Raw genomic sequence first — 15496 nt, forward strand, 5'->3', positions numbered from 1 at the left:
TCATAATGATCATCAGAGGGTGTATCAGTAGATTCTGTCATTCTGTCAGGGGGAAAGGTGTTTGTTGTGGATTTTCATCTTTTTACCAGTCACCTCCTCTTTCAACCTTAAATATAACCTCAAACTTGATTGAAAAGGAGAAGCTCTACTACTCAGAGATTGTGGGTTTGATTCTTGGTCCTGGATAATCTTAATTTCGGTCTTTGTAAAGCAAGGAACATGGAGGTAGCCCATGGAGCTTGACCATGCTGGGGGTCCCCCCAGGACATTTTAACAGAGTAGATGTCATTTCCAAATTTTGATGTAATTTCCAAAATTTTGGGAGTTTGATACTTTTATCCATTAAAAAGTTAAAAGTAGCAATAAAAAATAGCCATATTTAATAATAACATTTTGCTGGGGACCCCCTGGAACCCCCCCAAGGACCCCTGGGGGTCCCCGGACCCCACTTTGAGAACCAATGCTTAACGCTTTTTGAAAGTCCTGAAAAAAGAAAAAAAAGCCTCGCGCAACATAATGAAAAGTATTGGCCATAATGAGGTTTTCTGCCCGACATACAATATATTTATATTTATATTGTACATGCAAAATTGCTGCTATACGAAAACGTATTGTTTCTGCACTGTTTCTTATTTGTATTTTCATTTGTAATAAAATGTCACTGACATCACAAGGTATTCTTCATTTTATGTATGGTCCAGTATATATTATTAATTCATATCAATCAGTCACTGTATTCCGGTGGGGCAAGGCAGCCTACTGTAGGCCTACGTCTTAAACAAAATACCATTTACCCACTCACTGGGCACACACAATAATACAACGCCCATACGCCGTGCATACGCCGTCCATACGACGTCCAAGTCAGACCTAAAAATGCGTCGGCACATGTCTGACTGGACGTCGTACGGACGGCGTATGCCGACGTCCATACGACGTCCCAGTCAGACCAAAAACAGCTGCTGACTGGGACGTCGTACGGACGGCGTATGCCGACGTCCATACGACGTCCCAGTCAGACCAAAAACAGCTGCTGACTGAGGTCTGACTGGGACGTCGTATGGACGTCGTATGCACGGCGTTTGGGCGTTGTTGTATAAATGCGTTGAAACGACGTCGGCACACGTCTGACTGGGACGTCGTATGGACGTCGTATGCACGGCGTTTGGGCGTTGTTGTATTGTGTGCCCAGTGGGTAGAGATGACGTCTGTTGAATAGACACGTCTTTGTGCAACTTGAATTATGGATTTTTGATTGCATTTTAAGTTTTAGATGGCTTTTCCCAACCCCGTAGCCTAAGTGAACGGTGAACACCAGTGATATTGTAAGTTTATTAAGTGGAATTCATAATTGTCAATTATTGTTTCCCCCCTTCCTATAAATGTATGTAAGGCAAGTTTTAGATTCATCACGCACAAACCTTACATTACCCCACCAACATAGAAAGAATGCTATCAGTAATAATGTATATACACAATACAAATATGCTATGAATAATTATGTTTTTTCAGCCAGCAGGTGTCGCGGCAACAACATGAGACCAAAATACTTGATAGTCAGTGACGTTTTGCCTTTTGTGGTCAAATGTATTTATATTAAAAAAATAATAATACCAGCTAATGTCACTGCCTGGTTGACATCCTTATTTTTTAACTCTATGGTTGACATAGACTTCCCAACTTGGGGAAAAAAATATCAATTTTTCAATCAAGAGACTTCCCAGTCTGAGTTTTGAAGTCACAATCTCTGCTTTCGATTTATCTTACCACTGTACCACCATGGTTTATACTCAAAGACATTAGTGACAATGAATTACTTAGTATTTAGATACAAAGTTGAGTTTAAATGCAGTGATGATCTTTCAAAAGGTGGTTTTCAGTATGGTTATTACTTAGCCTCATAGAACTATATTAGGCCATGTTTATGATTTTTGTGACCTGTGGCTGTGGACTTCAGGGATCAATGAAAAAAAGAAAAATATCATTATATTTAAAATGCATTTTATTTTCCTTTACAAGAAATAAAAGCAGACAAAGAAATAAGATGATGGGTAGGGGGAGGGGAAAAGCTGTATATAAAGAGATGCAACCTCTGGCGTCATCAAAAAAATATGTACAATTCAAAATAACATCCATACAAAACATGCCACATACAATAAAAATGATCATTATATTTATTCATATTCCCTAAAAGTATCTCTGCTGTACAGAATGCAACATCTTTTTAAAAAGTAGGTTAGGTTAAAAAAAAAAAACTTCAACTTGAGCAAACTCTTTATTAAATTATAAGATATGCAGAGAACTTAAATTAAGATCCAAAGAAGTTAAAAATTATTCAGGCTAAAATCCAGTGAGCGGCAAAATGTCGTGTCATGGTCTTCCCTTGCAATATAAACATACCAAAAAATATATATATATACTGTATATCACTGCCTCGGACACTTGATCAATGTCTACCACTTTAGAGAAGTACTCCATTATATACTACAAGAGTGCAATCCATTCTCAGGTAAGTATGGGATTAACTTTGAGTATTACATCATAACATACATTAGGCCAAGTAACCATTTCACAAGGTATACCAACACATTCACTTCTATTGGGAAGATAAAAAAAAGAGGCAAAAAACACTAATCAAAACAGTATCATCCTAGGGAATTCAAGATTTTCCATTCAAACTGTATATTAATCCAATTGCGATCAATTAAGGGACATATTTTGGTACTCAACAAGCAGTAGCATAAATAAAATGGGAAAAAAATAACACATGAACAATATTACATAAATACACAAATACTATGCACCTTGTACTGCTTCTGCTTTACGCCATAAGTGACTTTCATATCTAATAACCATGACTTTCCGCACAGATCCTTTCTCAATGTTGTCATTATCTTGGCTTCTCGTCCCAATCGTTTGGAGAAGACCAGACATGTTGAAATACCCATTGTTTTTTTTAACAAACTGTCTTTGAAAGCTTATAGCAAAAAACACTAATAGAAAAACAGGTAAATGCAAAAACACTCTGGTTCATATACATATCAAGATATTAGTTTGCCATTTTACATATATTTATATATATACAGCTTCATCTTTATGATAAAATGATATCCAGTGGTTGAATTTTCTCAATTTTATTTCTCTACATTTTTTACTTTGATTAAAAAGGGGTTGGATAAAGAGTTTGCTGTCCCCCCCCCTCCCCCCAATGTGTATATATATTTATATACAGTTTGTACACTTTTGCATTTTTTATCATGTGAGGTCTTAGGTTAGAAGGAAGAGGAAACAAAGTAATAAGGGAAGGTGGAGTCTTAGTAAAGCTCCCTTCTTAAAAGATTTACTTTGTCATTCATCTTTCCGAGAAATGAAAACAAATGCCCTTATCTTTACAAAAAAAACAAAAACAAAAGAAAACAACCCAAGTCTTCCCCTGCCACTGGGTTCAGCCTCAAGAAGACGGTACCAACCACTAGAAAAAGAAAAAAAAACACACTAAGAGGGAAGCAGATACACTGTATAGGCTGTAACTCGGGGCAGAGAAAGACTCCTTACAGTAAAGTTTAAACAGTCCATTACATGGTTTTAGAAGATGGTGACATGATTCAGGGTTCAAGGTTGAGAGAAGATTGAGATGTAGGCATAAAAAGCATTAAAAGGGATAGTAGTCGGGCATCCACCGGCTAGTTTTAATCAACTGTGACCTGAACACATGACAATGAAGCATACTTTTTCCTTCACTCGGGTGGTTGGACTCCGTAGTCTTTCCAAGACCACGGTATCCATCTGTGATCCTAAAGCTGTGGGAGCTACCGCTCACACCATTAGTCTGTTGTAAGCGAACCTAGAAAAAGGTGGATGCTATTGTGCTTTCACACACCAAGAAGCATGATTTCTAAATGCATAAATATAAATGAGAAACAAAAAAAAAAATCTAACATGAAAATCTAAGATGATCTGATGGCATTACAGGACTCCTGTTAAGCTTCTGATTGTGATCTTAATGCAATATCTTATCAAAACTGTCATATATTTCCTCTGTATAAATAACTCGTGAGTAATAATAATAATAATTATTATGTTGGCTCATTATTGTAAATCATCATCAGCATAGAGTAGATAGAGCAAACCTGCTGCTAAAGTTTCCCTGCTTGTCCGAGAAGGCTAAGGAGTGATTTATGCTTCTGCAACAAAGTGTAGTGTGGCGTATCGCTTGACAAAAACATATTTTCAGCTGAAAAAGTGCAGACGGTGATGCATCTTCAGTTATGAAAACATTTTTGTTGCACAATAAATCACAAAACATTTGTCATTGATGCATAAATCAGGCTTAAGCCCTGTAAAAACATCCCCTCCCTCCCCCCCCCCATTTTCCACAGTAGCAGTTAACAGTTTTTTGTACAAAGCAGTCACTTCCCACTAAATCAATGAGGTAGACTGGGTCCAACTAAACCCACCTTTAGACTCCAGACACTCATAAAAACACCTGGCGCCTCTGGAGCCAAGAGGTCAATAGCATCTGAACTTATCATTATCATACATCTTAACCATCGATCATACATAGTTCTATGCAGAGCCACATCAGGATTGTCTAGCGAGCCGATATCCGTGTTGTCTTCATTGATGACTTTTAAGGGAAAGTGTCTCTTTCTTTTCCTGGGAGGTAAGGGAGGAAGGGAGGTAGGGGTGTAGGAGAAGAAGTAGGTCCGACTTAAAACATAAAAATGCATTAGTTCACTTCTTAGTTACTTAAAATGGCTTTTTATTTTCTCAAAGCTCCGTGCGAACTCTGCACTGTGAGTACTGATACCGGACAGAAGAAAGGAGGATCAGATTCATTTGGTAGATGAGGATTGTTTCCAGCCATAGTAAGCTTATTGAGAGGGTGCAGTAGGGTACGAGGGTTGCTTTTGGCAGAGGAAAGAGTAATTCCACTAGTCCAAAGAGAAAAGATTGTCCCACCATTAGGCTGCTGTTAGTGGAGGTGGTTGGTTGCTTTTTTTTTCTTCTTTTAAATCTGTTAATGCTCTTTCAAACCTTTGGCTGCAGGTGTGAACGCTATAGTCTTTCATAGATGGGAGGAGGCGTGTCTCCCTCCGCGTATTTCAGAACAGCTTATGCACTGGGTAAGTAGGATTCAAAAAAAGGCTTTGGCGCAGGAGTGTTCTGGCACCAATGAGAAAGGAAGTCTCTTTTTCTCTCGTTTTCTTTCCTCTGTTAATTCATCCACTTTCGGCAATTCCAGGCCCCACAATGGCAAGGGATCTTGTGCTGATCGTCCTCAAAGTCGAACTGATAGTCGTATGTCAGCTGAAACAAGGAAATGGAAATGATAAAAGATTATTGAAAAACATAAACATTATTATTTATTAGGGCTGTCAACAATGGCCAAAATTTACTTAAATATTATTTCTGAAAACACAAGTTCGACTATATAGAAACAGATATACATCAATGTCAATCTTCACATTGAAATGACCTTCTTTCTTTTTTTTTCAATTCGAATAGTGTTCAAATATTAAACCATTATTTGACAGCTCTATTGTAATGTGGAGTTCACACTGTCTGGTTTCTTTCTTTTTCCAATTAGTTTTACCTTTTTCTTCCAATTTAGTAATTATGCCAATTCCTAATCCCCCATGTAGTCCCTGTCACTGCTGAGCCCCTACTAGTTGGTCCTGGGGAGGGTGTAGTAGACAGCCATATGTCTCATCTGATACACGTCAAGTCACTTCTTTTGACCGTGGAGGATTCGAACCCCAGTCGCCACGGTGTCGGGCAGGAAGTTTACCCCTGTGCCACCCGGATGCCCCATGCTGTCTACAGCACTTACCTCTTCTCCCTTTGGGATCCTGCGACTTGAGATGATGATAATTTTGTCCTCTTTGTCAAATGTTACAACCTCCGCAACACAGTTGGGGGCACAGGAGTGGTTGACATATCTGTGGAAACAAATGAAAAGTTAATGGTAAATAAGACGAGGACAAGTACATTAAAAAGAGAAATATCAAGCAGTAAAACGCACCGAGCTGGGCCGCCTGTTATAGTGGCATCAATCACTTGGTCGTTGTTGATACGGAACATGTAGATCCCACGGTTCTATGGCAGGCAGGAGAAGTAGAAAAGAAAAAAAACAGACAATAAGACTCACAGATATTAATGGAAGACAGGTTTGGTACGTGGATATCGAGTCAACATACCGACTCCTCGTAGACCTTCTCACGGCGGTTGGCCACTTCGTTGCGGATGACGGTGCCTATGTACTCAATGACCATGGTGTGCTTCTCCAGATCCTTGGAGGCGTACAGACCCAGGCCCTGGATGCGGGACCGTGCCAGGTATACGTTGTTCTTCCATTCGGTCTTCAGCCGCCTGTACTGGGAGGATTTGGAGTGGACGAACTGCTTGCTGTAGGGCGTGTTGATCTCCCCGGTGAAGGTACTCTGGTAGGCCTTGGACATGCTGGTGCTGTTGAGAGTGTGGGGCCTGTGGAGGCAGATGGGTGAAAAGAGATGACAATACAGGTCTCAAGTCAGGTCATTTTCTTAGAAGCATTGTGTGTAGGGCTGTCACGACTACAAATTTAAAAGTTGACGATTAATTAATCACTCAAATTATTGCGATTAGCAATCTAATTGTGTGTTTGACATTGAATATTGGAACACATGAATAAGAATCATTTCTGTTTACCTTTTATGCTTCGTAATAAAAAATTGCACAGGGCAGATGACAAGTAACTCAACTATATAAAATGAAATTATTGACATTTAATAATAATTCACGAAGTGACGCGTTGTAAGCTTGAAGATCTGCTATTTTTGCTTTTTTATATTTGAAAATGTGTGAAAATGTTTCAACATGGAAACGATTATGACGATTATGCAAAAAAATAATTGCGATTGTTTCAAATAATTGCGATTAGACGATTATGTAATAATTGTTACAGGCCTAATTGTGTGCCACACCATGTTAGGATTTTGTCTCACCTCTTGCAGTGCGTGAGGACCTTGGGTTCAGAGCGGGCAGACCCAGAGGGGTTGATCATGAGAGGAAGCTCCATCAGGGGGTGGCGGCCATAGCGGAACTGGTAGTTCTGGCAATTCTCTACTCCAGGCAACTAAACACAACAAACAATGTATATTATGCGTTATGTTATGAGTTTTATATACATGCACATATACATTCATTCATCTTTCAGTCAACCAAATATTGCCTCCAGTGGTCACAAGAATAACAATAATCAAATATGTGAACGGACGGACAGAAGGATGGACGAAGTGATTACTACATTTCAGGTAGAGGCCTTAAAACATTATTATGGATCATTGGGCTAAGATTAAGCTATATTGTATTTGTACGTTATACTGTCATAATAACTGCATTATTATTACAGAAGGGAAATAACTGTGCCAGTGGTTTTGCTTTCCAATCCTTACCGACTCAGTGATGCGCATAACAGCGTGGATGGTGAGGCCATACATCTCTTCTCCCTTGACGTGGTCAGTGAACAACTTCAACATCCCATTATCATCCCGAAGTTTAGCCACCTCCTGGACCACCCGCTCCCAGATGCCTGAAGAGAAAACAACAAAGTACAGTGTTAGATACGGGTGTCGCACCTTCTTTGGTGAACACAGATGAGTGGGGACAGTTCTACAGGATGTACCTTCCGGGCTGTTGTCACGATAGTGCAAGTCCTCCATGCCATGCTCCAGCACACGCACCTCGAACAGCGGCGTGGTTTCGTTCTCATTGATGCGACAGCGGTATCGACATCGTTTGTTGGGCACGCGCGTACTCCAGTAGATGCGCGTGGCCTCATAACCCACAGGAAAGATGGCGGTGGAGGAATGGAAGTTGGCCATTTGGGAAGGCAGAAGTTGGCCAACAGCGTGGAAGATGAGGCCACCTACGCGGAACAAGTGGATACGGTCGCCTCGCTGTAAGATGCTGGCGATCTGCTTGACCTCATCACGCTCGATGTAGACCCGGCGGAAAACCGCAAAAGTACTAAGCTCCTCCTCACTAGGGCCCTTCAACTTGTGCTGGGTGCACAACATGGTCTTGTCCTTGAAGAACATGCAGCGCGCCCGGATGGCGCAGGCAAAGTGGTAGACATTGGGGCAGCGCAGTCTGTTGCAGCTATTGGTCGCACCCGTTTTCTGACAGTAGGCGCAGCGGGTACGCAGGCCGCGACGCAGAGCCACCTCCACGTTGATGAGGGCGCCACCCTGCGTCTCATACACCTCAGTGGACCAGAGGGCACAGTTGAGGTGCACCCAAAGGTCCACGTCTATGTTGAGCAGGCGAGCCGGCCCGTCTGTTGATCCATCACCCTCCTCATGACAAAAGCAACACTTCCGTTTGTCTCGTGGCAGCTTGTCTGGCCGCAGAGTGATGCGCAGGCGCTCCATTAGCTCCGACACCTCGCGGCTGTTCTCCTTTTTGGAACCACCCCTGCGGATGGTGATAACGATCTGAAGACGCTTCCAGCGAATCCCCTTCCACTTCTTCACCTTGGGCTGTACCACCAGCTCGTCTGGAGAATGGGGCCTGCGCTGCTTGATGGCTTTGGGGGACACCTCCATGGTGGTCGGGGAATCCTTGGGTGGGAGGACTGGCTCGGTAGCAGAGTCGTCCTCCGTTGCAGCGGGGGTTAAAGCATCTTCACTAGGAGCAGTAGGATCAGGGTCTGTGGAGGCAGCAGCGACTGGATCTGTATCTGTGTTTGTTTCTGGAGCAGCTGCAGCAGGCTCTGTGGGTTCTGTTGGTTCAGCATCAACAGGAGGAGAAATAGCTTCCTGCTCAGGTTCAGTCTTGATCTGGACTTGGGAGGGACTGGAGGGAGAAGGCGAGGGAGAGGCTGGCTTTGTGGGATTTTCTGCTTCGCTGGTGGGAGCTGGGTCAGACGAAGGAGGAGGTGGAGGGGAGGGTGAAGGAGGTGGAGATTCCTCTATGGGGATAATTGGAAGGTGGCGCACATCCAAGTCGCTCACATTGGTGGTGTAACAGTGCTGTACCGGTTTGTCCTCTTGCTCAGAAAGTTCCTGAGAGAAATAAAGTACCAGTATGAGATATAAGTACACAAAATGTGTGCGTCATACAAGATACAAGATACATACAAGATATCAGGGCAATAAAAAAAACACCTTTGATCATAAGGAATCATATGGATCTTTGAGTTTGGCAAAGATATGCAATGACTGACCTGTTTGATGAGTGAGAGAATATCGACCTGTTTCTTCAAAGTGCAGCCTGGCAGGGACACATCAAACTGCCTCAGCCATTCATCCTGACTAGGTGAAGCACCGTCCTTTACACAAAGCACCCCTGAAATAAAAGAAAAGACCATGTCACCATCAGGATACTCTTTTATTCACTGTATCCATCGTCACAATAACATCCGAGGCCTAGAAATATATGGGTGATACAAATACCTGGCTGTTCAGGACCCTTTCCTGGCATGGCAGCGCCAGGCGTGCCAGGGCTAGGAGGGAAGGTCACCTCATAGGAACCTGGCATCCTTATGTGAAGTAGCTGGGCCATCGCCACCATGACATGGTTCAGATTCTGGACAAGGAATAAGGGAGAAGAGTTATTGTTGTCAACTACTGAGTACAGATCAAAGTGGTCAAGCAGGGAGCAGTGATATGACAGGTTAGTACCTTTGCTGCAGCAGATGACAGTGTGAAGGTGACGGACACCTCGTTATTCTTAGCCTTGTCCCAGTGGTTAGATGTGGAGACCAACTTGCCATCAGCTGCTTCTAACGGTTTGTTCTCTGGAAATGCTAAACGGAAGGGGAGCAATGTTATTAACAGGTAACTCACAATGCAAGTTGCAACATGCTGATTTTTGTTGATGGTGCTGTAACAGGCCACTGCTGTTGATGTAACTATGAATGCATTAAATGCTGAAGAGTTGGATGGTACGACAAAGCATGACTGTCTGTTGCTGTGGTCTACAAAATATACAGATTTTGTGCGGTGTGATTTAACCACTTGAACTATATATACTTGGCGACGTCCCACAGAGCTCTATAATGTGTCCGCTCCTTTTTTCCTTCCACACCATATCCCTTCGCTGAAAACAGCTCATCTATAAGCTCACAACGTGTCGGGTTGCAATGTATTCTCGCTAAACTGAATAGGGACACTAGAGTTCATGTGGTTAATACATTTTTGTGGCAAAATGTTTTAATTAAGACAGCCTGCTGTCAGATTCCCACCTGGGATGGCAGATCGAGGTATGAGGGGGATGATGGGAGATATTGCTCTCTCCGTCTCCTCCTCTTTTGGTTCCCTAAGCCGAGGGAAACGTGGCGTTTCTTCACCTACGTTACTTTCAGGGGAGGAAGCTGGAATGATGCTTTCTGGGGCATCCTCGTCGTCACTCTCCATCCTGAAAGAAAGACGTTTGTGTGAGTTTGCAAACACTGCAAAGGGAAGTGTCATCATACCATGGAAATACACAGGCTACATATTATACCTGATGTCCTCATTCTGGTTATGCGGCGGGGTGGGGAGAGCTGCTAGAATGTCCACACTCTTCACCTCCTCTGCAACAAAATAAGACAAATTGGAGCAAGTTTAACAACATGAACATTAGCGTCCCTATTCTGGGATGCTAGAAAGGGGTGAACGTTCGAGGAACACAGGCGAATATTCAGCAAAAATAGCAGATCTGCAAGCTCACAACATCACGTTGTGGTGTGAGCTTTCTTGCAGACCAGCTATTTTTGCTATGTACATAGTGTTTAACCCATTAAGGCCTGAGGCCGATTCTACAAATGCCTTCTAAATCAGTAGTTCTCACACTTTTCAAGATTTTTCAGAAATGTTCAAAAATAGCAGATGTACAAGCTCGCAGTGAGCTTGTACATCTGCTATTTTTGAATAGCCAAAGGAAAAATCTAAAATTACTCATATGCTTTCCCGGTTTTAATGGGTTAAATGGGTAACTAAAATGGCAAAGGAAAACGAGAAAAAATAGATTTCTGAGTTGAAGCATACTTGGCTTACCCATAGCATCCTCTGTAGTCTCTTTCTGGCCCCCAGACATTTCTTCCACAGTGGTAACGCCATTGAGCAACTTGTGCTGTACTGAGGGTGGTGGTGTAGGGGGCAAGGAGGATGGGGGTGTTGGTGGGTTGCTGAGGTTACTCTGTAAAGACAAGTAGCATCATCAGTACTTCTGCAAATGCTGATTAATACTGGAACTGTTAACGGGATGCAAAATTAAACTGAAACATATTATTCAGGATTGCAACGGTAAATAGCCTTGTGTAGTCCTAAAAAAACAAGGCATGTGAAGATCAGAAGACATTCTTGTAGGAAAATTGTGTACATGATTATTAGGGAAAAACAGATGAAAGAAGCTTCAAGCTAGTAGAGAAGATTCATTCTGTAAATTGACATATTTATTAATTATATAAAACTTTCCGTTAATTAGTCCGGAATGTCCTTCACTTAAACAGCTAACCGTTTAAATGTCTCATCCCTAATGTGTATCATATGTCACTATACACAGCAGTAATTCAATGAAAGTCTGTTACCAAGTCTGTCAACAGAAATGTATCGCTCATAAGCACATGTTGTCAATGGGCACTACCTTAGTGAGCAGCTGTGAGTAGTAGTCTGGGATGTTATCCAGCACCGCATTTCCAAAGGAGCCCTTCAACTGAGCTTTGCCATTGGCAGGGCTGCTGCCGAATGGGGCAAACAGGTCCAGACTGGCTGCTATTGATGGCTCCATCAGGGGCAACAGAGAGAGGCCCTGCATGATAAAGGATCTTGAAAACAACCACTCAAACACAAACAAACGAGGGCTGCAACTAGTGATAATTCTATCTATTACTTTTTTTCGATTCATAAATGTTAAATATCAACAAAGCTTTGTCGCACAATGGTATCAATGGTAAAAACAGTGAAAATAACAACTCTGCGATCTCGCAATGTGTCGAGATGCGACGCGTTGTGAGCTTGTAGACTTGCTTATCAATCAATTGTTATCAAATTATTGAGTATCGATTATTTTTTTTATAATCGATTAAATCGATTAGTTCGATTAACTGTTGCACCCCTAAAACAAACAAGCAGGCAGACAGACAGTAATACTCCTCTGACCTGTTTCAGCTGTTTCACCAGGGCTTCAGCACTCTTTCCAACCTCTTCTTTCTTGTTCTTCTTGCGTGCATTAGGCCCTCGCTCCCCAGCAGGCTTATTGGTGCGCTTGGCCTTTGTTACGGGAGCTCTTTTTGTGATGGACTGCAGATCCTGTTGAGAATCAAAAACATTGGCTTATTAAGCATTCGCCTTAACATTTACGATCAATATAATGAGAATCAATCTTTAATAAATGCATGGACGAATACTTGCCTCCATATTGCGTGGGGTCCCTTGTAGCTTCTGCTCCAGCATGGCCAGTTTGCTGTTGATGTGGCCATTGATCTCGTTGTGGATGCCTTCAGAGGGCCTCTGAGCGGCCAGCTGCAGGTTCTTAGTTCTCAAGAGTTTCTGGAGTAGCTGCTGGCCAGTCTCCGTTCTCGCACCTTGATGCCCAGGGTCTCCTGCCATGGATGCAGCATTTACAAATCCAGTAGTGTTGGCAGCATTCACTAGCTCACCAGTGACTTCTCTCTTTATAGCCCCAGGGTTAGCCTCGCCTCCTCCTCCTCCACCGTCGCACTGCACTTCCCTTGGCTCCTGCTTGATGTTCTGCAGGGTTATCTTACACAGGTCCCCTTCTCTGGAACCAGGATGCGGCCGAGCAGCATGGGCTCCTGCCCCGTGCTGCTGAGGCTGTCTCTGGGCATTGTCACATTGCTGCGGCCCATTGGGAGGAACCGGGGCCATGTGAGAGATTTCATTTCCGGACATCTGCGGTTCTGCTTTTAGGCTTGGGTTATCGAGCGGACTCTTGGCCACTGGAGACCTGAGTGGGGATGCCCTGACTTGGCTGTACGGGCTTCCAGCTCCACCATCGGCAACAGAAGGAGATGAGATGTGTGTTGAATACGGTGTGCCCGGGGTGACTGGCCCCCTCGGAGAGCCAGAATGGGACGGAGACCCCTGCAAGCGACTTGCCGCGGCTGCCATGTGGGCTTGCTGTTGGTGCTGGTTGGGCGTGGGCGGTCGTATCCCCATGGCCTGCGCCATGGCATGGCGCTGAGGATCGCCAGGAGAGTTGGGCAGCGGTTGGCGAGGTGAAATGGGCCTGACCATAGGTACTTGTCCTCTCATCATCTGCTGTTGCTGCATCATCCCCAATTGTAAATGCTGCTGTTGTTGCCCAGGTACCATCATTCCGTGCTGCATGTGAGGAGCAACGCCTGGTTGCTGCCCAATTATGCTGGGCTGCTGTGGAGAGCCCAACGCTCCCGGTTTCCCCATGGGACCATATGGCATCTGCTGCCCTTCCATGCCTGGCATGCGCTGTCCCACCTGTCCGGGGGGCATCTGAGGTCTCATCTGGCCTGGCTGTCCCTGGCCCATAGACATCCTCAGCATCTGGCCCTGTTGGAGTTGCCGCTGGGCAATCATCGCCTGAATGTGTTGGATCTGCTGGTTCGGAGGAAGGTTGCGGAGCTGGGGGTTCTGAGCGATAATAGCCTGGATGTTGATGGGGGCACGGATCTGTCCAGGTGGACCTCCAGGCCTTTGTACAAGCATCCCTTGCTGCTGCGCTCGCATCATGCCCATCATAGCCTGCTGCTTCTGTTGCTGAGCCATGAGAGCTTGCTGTTGTGGACTAGGATGGTTCATCATACCAGGCGGGCCAGAACCAAGGGGGTTCTGGCCCATGACATTCTGTATCTGGCCCATTCCTTCATGCTGTTGTATGTTGGGCTCTTGTGAAGGTTGCATGGCATTCTGACCAGATTGTTGTTGTTGTTGTTGTTGTTGTTGTTGTTGTTGCTGCAGCAGCAGCTGCTGCTGCTGCTGCTGTTGTTGTTGTACTAAGAATTCCATCTGCTGGCCTTCCTCCTTGACTTTGACCAGACCAGTCTTGTCAGCATTGAGGGAAATCTGCCTCTGGAGTTGAACTTGCTGTTGCTGCTGATGTTGTGGTTGTACTTGAGGATGCAAGCCAGCTTGTTGGTTTCCAACAAAACCTGACAGTTGCTGAGGTACAGACTGAGCTTTTGGCTGTGGTTGCTGGGCCATAAGGGCCTGATTCTGCTGCTGTTGTCCCGTCTCATTTTGCTGATCTGCAGAGCCTGATTGGGTCAACTGATTGGGTGTGGAGGGACCACTCTGTTGTAATGGGGTTGTAGGACCAGGGCTGAGGATTCCTCCTTCTTTTGGGCCTGAGTTCTGAACATCCTGGGGAAACCCCTGCTGCAAGCCCTCATTAGCACCCTGTGGTTGAGGTGTGACTCGATTACCTCCTGCTGAAGGGGAGGCACTCATCTGGGGGGTAGAGGGTTGAGAGAGTGCCCCTTGTTCTTGGCTCGGTTGATTTATTAAGCCTTGTGTTGGTTGTTGTCTGAGCTGTGCCATCTGCTGCTGCTGTTGTAGCTGGATTTTGGCAGCATTCTGCTGTTGTTGTTGCTGAGACAAAAGCATGCGCTGGGCCAGGATGTTCTGTTGTTGTGGGGTTAGCTGGGCCTGAGGTCCCCTGAGGCCAGGATGACCTGGAGATCCAACCATCCCCTGTTGTCCCAACAACATCTGGGGCCTCTGTTGCTGCTGAGGAGGCCCAATGGGTGGGTTCCCAATCATTCCAGGTTGACCTGCCATCATGCCCGGAAGCTGGTTCATGGGCTGGGCTCCAGGCTGACCAACTATACCCTGGGACACCTGCATCATGCCCTGTTGATTGGGCTGGTTAGGCAGCATTCCCTGTTGTATGTTTGGTTGTTGTTGGGTCATGAGTGGGTTGCCCATCATGCCAGGCTGTGGCTGAGTCATCATACCAGGTTGTTGGCCAGGGTGTGGCATCGGTTGCTGACCCATCATCACCTGCTGCTGCTGCTGCTGTTGTTGGAGCTTGGCCATCTGCATCCTGTGTTGAAGCTGTCTTTCTTGGAGAAGCCTGGGGTCTGCTCCTTGCATTCCAGCCGCCTGTGGGAAAAACCCTGGAGGAGCACCGGGAGGAACAGGGGCTCTGGCTCCTAGAGCTCCAGGGTGCTGGGGGGGCTGGGCTCCTCCCATGAAGGGCTGTCCTTGAGGCATCCTGACTGGCATTCCACCTTGTGGCAGTATGCCAGGGTGCTGCTGGCCCATCATTGGAGGGCCCTGTTGACCCATCATCATTTGGCCAGGTATCTTGGAGAGCATGTGAGGTGGGCCCTGTGTGGAGGGCCCTGGTGTCAGAAGACCTGAGCCCTGTTGGTGCTGCTGCTGCTTGCTTCTGTACTCGGCTATAAGGTTGGTGTGTTCCTTCTGCTGTTTACGCACCTAAAACACAACATGTGAAAGGATATTGAAAGTGTATGACATATCATTGTAAAAGAAAGCTGATTATTGTATTTCTTTCATTGCAATCTTTCTAA

At 44.8% G+C, this 15496-nt stretch overlaps 1 protein-coding gene across 3 annotated transcripts in view; it reads right to left on the reverse strand.

Moving 5' to 3' along the window:
- Positions 1-1984: 1984 nt before the first annotated feature.
- The window catches only part of kmt2d (lysine (K)-specific methyltransferase 2D), a 38458-nt gene continuing 24946 nt past the window's right edge, over positions 1985-15496 (reverse strand). For all 3 annotated transcript variants that reach the window (XM_084070202.1, XM_084070201.1, XM_084070203.1), the window contains 16 exons: positions 12378-15401; positions 12126-12275; positions 11611-11775; positions 11022-11163; positions 10489-10558; positions 10229-10401; positions 9666-9790; positions 9438-9570; positions 9209-9330; positions 7667-9047; positions 7437-7573; positions 6987-7117; positions 6201-6486; positions 6026-6099; positions 5834-5942; positions 1985-5310 (listed from right to left, as the gene is read on the reverse strand). In XM_084070202.1, coding sequence (XP_083926328.1) covers positions 5218-5310; positions 5834-5942; positions 6026-6099; positions 6201-6486; positions 6987-7117; positions 7437-7573; positions 7667-9047; positions 9209-9330; positions 9438-9570; positions 9666-9790; positions 10229-10401; positions 10489-10558; positions 11022-11163; positions 11611-11775; positions 12126-12275; positions 12378-15401 — 6315 coding nt within the window. In that variant the 3' untranslated portion in view covers positions 1985-5217. The remainder of the gene's footprint in view (positions 5311-5833; positions 5943-6025; positions 6100-6200; positions 6487-6986; positions 7118-7436; positions 7574-7666; positions 9048-9208; positions 9331-9437; positions 9571-9665; positions 9791-10228; positions 10402-10488; positions 10559-11021; positions 11164-11610; positions 11776-12125; positions 12276-12377; positions 15402-15496) is intronic.

This window comes from Gymnoscopelus microlampas (genome assembly GCF_963454915.1).
Source record: "Gymnoscopelus microlampas genome assembly, chromosome: 10".
NCBI lineage: Eukaryota > Metazoa > Chordata > Actinopteri > Myctophiformes > Myctophidae > Gymnoscopelus > Gymnoscopelus microlampas.